This window comes from Nestor notabilis, unplaced genomic scaffold, assembly GCF_000696875.1.
Source record: "Nestor notabilis isolate BGI_N333 unplaced genomic scaffold, ASM69687v1 scaffold21634, whole genome shotgun sequence".
Classification (NCBI taxonomy): Eukaryota; Metazoa; Chordata; class Aves; order Psittaciformes; family Psittacidae; genus Nestor; species Nestor notabilis.
In genome coordinates, this window is record NW_009926288.1 from 918 (window position 1) to 4,619 (window position 3,702).

The 3,702-nt window shown below is 60.1% G+C and overlaps 1 protein-coding gene across 1 annotated transcript in view; it reads right to left on the minus strand.

The window, feature by feature from the left end:
• ACVRL1 (activin A receptor type II-like 1) overlaps nt 1-3,250 on the minus strand; it is a gene marked incomplete at its 3' end in the record, with an annotated part of 4,161 nt that extends 911 nt beyond the window's left edge. Inside the window, exons 1-7 of the mRNA XM_010013464.1 lie at nt 3,178-3,250; nt 2,378-2,602; nt 1,981-2,180; nt 1,791-1,890; nt 1,369-1,515; nt 965-1,240; nt 344-541 (exon numbers count right to left, since the gene is read on the minus strand). Coding sequence (XP_010011766.1) covers nt 344-541; nt 965-1,240; nt 1,369-1,515; nt 1,791-1,890; nt 1,981-2,180; nt 2,378-2,602; nt 3,178-3,250 — 1,219 coding nt within the window. The remainder of the gene's footprint in view (nt 1-343; nt 542-964; nt 1,241-1,368; nt 1,516-1,790; nt 1,891-1,980; nt 2,181-2,377; nt 2,603-3,177) is intronic.
• Nucleotides 3,251-3,702: the final 452 nt, after the last annotated feature.

Consider the following 3,702-nt stretch of genomic DNA (forward strand, 5'->3'; position numbering starts at 1 on the left):
TCCAATGGGCTTTGCTGGTGCTGAGCAGGGGCAGGAGGTTCCTCCACAGCGCTGGGGACCCCATCCCTGTCCCCAAGCCCATGGTCCTAAGCCAGGCCCTGTGGCCAGAGGTCCCGGCCATGGCCGGGTTCCAAGCAGCAGCTCCAAGCTGCTTGTTTTCTAATCAGCGCTGAACAAACAAAGCACTGATTGAGTCTAATGGGCCCTTTAATCAGGGAGCCGGGTGCTGACACTAGATTACAGTGTTTATAATTGACAGCTAATCTGGGCGAAGGGAAGAGGGACGGAAAGGAACAGAAAGGAACAGAGGAGAGAGCCCGGAGCAGGCGCGGGAGCCTCTCACCATTCACCACCGTGCGGCGGGGGATCTCCCACAGCACCAGCCCGTAGGCCCAGATGTCCGTCTTCTTGTAGGACTCGAAGCAGTCGGTGCGGATCTGCTCGCTCAGCACCTCTGGGGCCATGTAGCGCTTGGTGCCCACCCGGGGATTGTTGCCAATGTCCAGGTAGTCGCTGCCCTGGGAGTGCATCACAGCCAGCCCTTGGGGGGGGGAAAGCAGAGAGGCACTGGGGTTGGAAGAGACCTTGAAGATCATCAAGTCCAACCGGGAAATGCTGGGATGATGGAGCCAGTCAGTGCCATGCTTGTGCTGTGTCTGCAGGATGCTGCAGCCCTGGGGCACGATGGCCCTGTGTACCACATCCTCAGGGTACCACATCCCCGGGGTACCTCATCACTGGGGTACCATATCCCAGGATTACCACATCCCCAGGTATCACATGCTTGGGGTACCACATCCTTGGGTACCGCGCTCTCAGGGTACCATGTCCCTGGGGTACACATCACTGGGGTACCTCATCCCCAGGGTAATGCATCCCCAGGGTACTGCATTGCTGGTATCACATCCTTGTGTTATCACATCCTTGGGGTACCACATCCCTGGGCATCACATCCCCATCTCACCCAGGTCTGCAATGCAGCACTGCCGGTTGCTCTTCACCAAGATGTTCCTGCTCTTCAGGTCACGGTGGGCAATAGCAGGCTTGCCCTGGGTGCCGAAGATCTCCACATGGAGGTGGACAAGGCCACAGATGATGGAGGAGGCCAACCCCAGGCAGGTCTCCGCATCCAGGGCTGTCCTCTGCAGGTAGTCGTAGAGCGAGCCGTTCTCATGGTAGTGGGTGATGAGCCAGAGCTGGGTGCTGGAGTTCCTCGACGTCATGTCAGAGGCAATGAAGCCTGGATGTGGAGAGGAACTGTTACCACAGAGCTGCTGTGCAGCCACCCCACGGTCACCAAAGCATCCCTGGGTATCACATCATTTGGGGACCACATCCTCAGGGTCCCACATCCCGTCCCCTGCTCACCCAGGATGTTGTCATGCCTCAGCAGGACGGTGTTGTAGATCTCCGTCTCACGGAACCACGACTGCTCATCGCGGGAGGAGAAGATCTTCACGGCCACGCTCTCCCCGTGCCACACGCCTCGCCACACCTCCCCGTAGCGTCCTTTGCCTGCCATGGCCACAGCACCACGTCACCGTGGCCATGGTCCCCTCTGCCCTCTCCCATGCAATGAACCAGCTCCCAGTGTGGAGCATCGCAGGGTCTGTTGACCTTGGCCAACTCACCCACCACCCAGCTGCTCCATCCTTATCCCATCAGCAGCACAGGGGGAGAACTTGGGGTATCTGTGGGGTTTTGGCTGAGACACCCAGGTTCAACCCCCTGTCCTGGCTCTGGTGCCACCACTGGAGGAAGGTGTCTGTGGGTGCAGCCTCTCTCCTTACCCACACACTCCACCAGCGTGATCTGCCGGGCCACAGTGCGCTGGACGAGGAAGGGCAGCCCGGAGCCACTGCCCGTGGTGCAGTCATCGCTCAGCAGGTCCTGCACAGCCAGACAGTGGTGGGGTCAGCTTGAGAACCACCCCATGGACCCCTCCCTCCAATGTCTCTGGGGCATTTGGAGCTCACCCACCTCTAAAGTGCTGTCTCCCACCATAGACGCTTTCAGCATGAGGTCCATGTCCCCCAGGTCGCTTTTGTTGTGGCGGTGCTGAGCCACCTTCCAGCAGAAGAGTGCTGTGAGAGCAACGAGGACGAGGAGGGCGAGCAGCGGGACGAAGATCATCAGGAGGAGACTGGGCAGGGAAGGCACCTTTCCCAGCGTGTCTTCTCCTGGGTTGGGGGAAATAATGAGTGGGAGCATGAAAGTGGACCTGGGAGGGTTGAGGGTGCCTGGGAGGGTGGCTCTGCATTGGGGTCACTGGGTGGCAGGTCTGCAGAAGGAACATCCCTGTCCCACTTGGAAAGGGTGACCCTCGAGGTGCTGATGGAGCCCAACTGCATCTCCAGCCACACGGGGCTCCATGTACCTTGCAGGAAGATCTCCAGCTCGGCGTTGCACATGCTGGAGTCGCAGCACCTCATCCCGTACTGCTCCGTCACGGGTGTGTGGCAGTTCTCCAGGATGTGCTGGGAGAAGCAGCCCCGGTGCTGGGTGATGGTCCCGTCCTCCCTCCTCTTGCTGACGAAGCACACCTTGCCCGTGCAGGTTGGTGTGCTGCAGTGCGGCACATCGCAGGCGCACAACAGCTCATCTGCACAAGAAGGGCAGGGCATGTTTTGCCATGGGGACACCCCACTGCCCAGCCTGGAACACGCTGCTGGCTTTGGGGACAGTGACATTGTCCTAAAGACTCTCGAACCCCATGTTCCCCTCTGGCCCAAGAGCTGCCCATTGCCATGGCCATGGGATGGTGGCCCCATGGCTCATGTCCACGGTGAGCTCTTCTGCTTCAGTCCTCCCTGCACAAGCACCCAGCTGGGATCTGTGCCCAGGTCACCGTGGTTTTCCCCTGGGATCACACTCCTGGCTCCTCACCATCCCCCCTGGGAAAAGGCACATGCATCATGCCTATTCCTGTCTCCCCTCTGGTAACGTCAAAGCGCTTGGTGAACCAGAAGGAATTGAGCTGAGATCCCCTCTGGTCACTGTCCTGCTGAGACAATGGGGGTCCCTGAGGAGCTCTGTCCACCCCCCGCTTGCTCCAAGAGAGCTCCAGGAGAGGTTTATTTGGAGCAGAGCAAGTGGGGATGTTCCCAAGGAGATGAGGGTTTATCCGAACCCTGACGCGTGGCAGGAGCATCACCACGTCGCTTGGTCGGTACTCACCGGCTGCGGAGCACGGGGACACGGTCATCAGCATCAGCATCAGCACCACCCGGCTGCAGGCTCCACACAGCATCTTCCTGTGGGAGCAGAGGGGTAAGAGGGACCCCCCATATCCCCACATCCCCCCTGTCCCTGCATCCCCCCTCTCCCTGCAGCTCCGCATGTCCCTGTTGCAGGGCTGGGGATGGCCACGGTGTTTCTGGGAAGGAAGAGGGGGACATGGGGAGTGATGGAGTGGGCAGAGCCGTGCCAGGTGGGCCATGTTGCTTCCAAGTGGAGTTTGGCTCCGGACGTCCTGGGTACAGCCCTTCCTGAGAGCAGATCCGTGGGACCTCCTGAGCTTGGAGAACCTCCCACCCGCGGCACTGACACCACACACAGCCCCATGGAAAGGGGCCCTCACCGTGTTCGTGCTGCCCCAACATCCCTCCTTCATCCCAACAATCCATCCTTAAGCACTTCCCACCATTCCCGAGGCTCCTGCGCTGCAGCCAGTGGCCGTTTATGGGCTCTGCAGACCCGGAT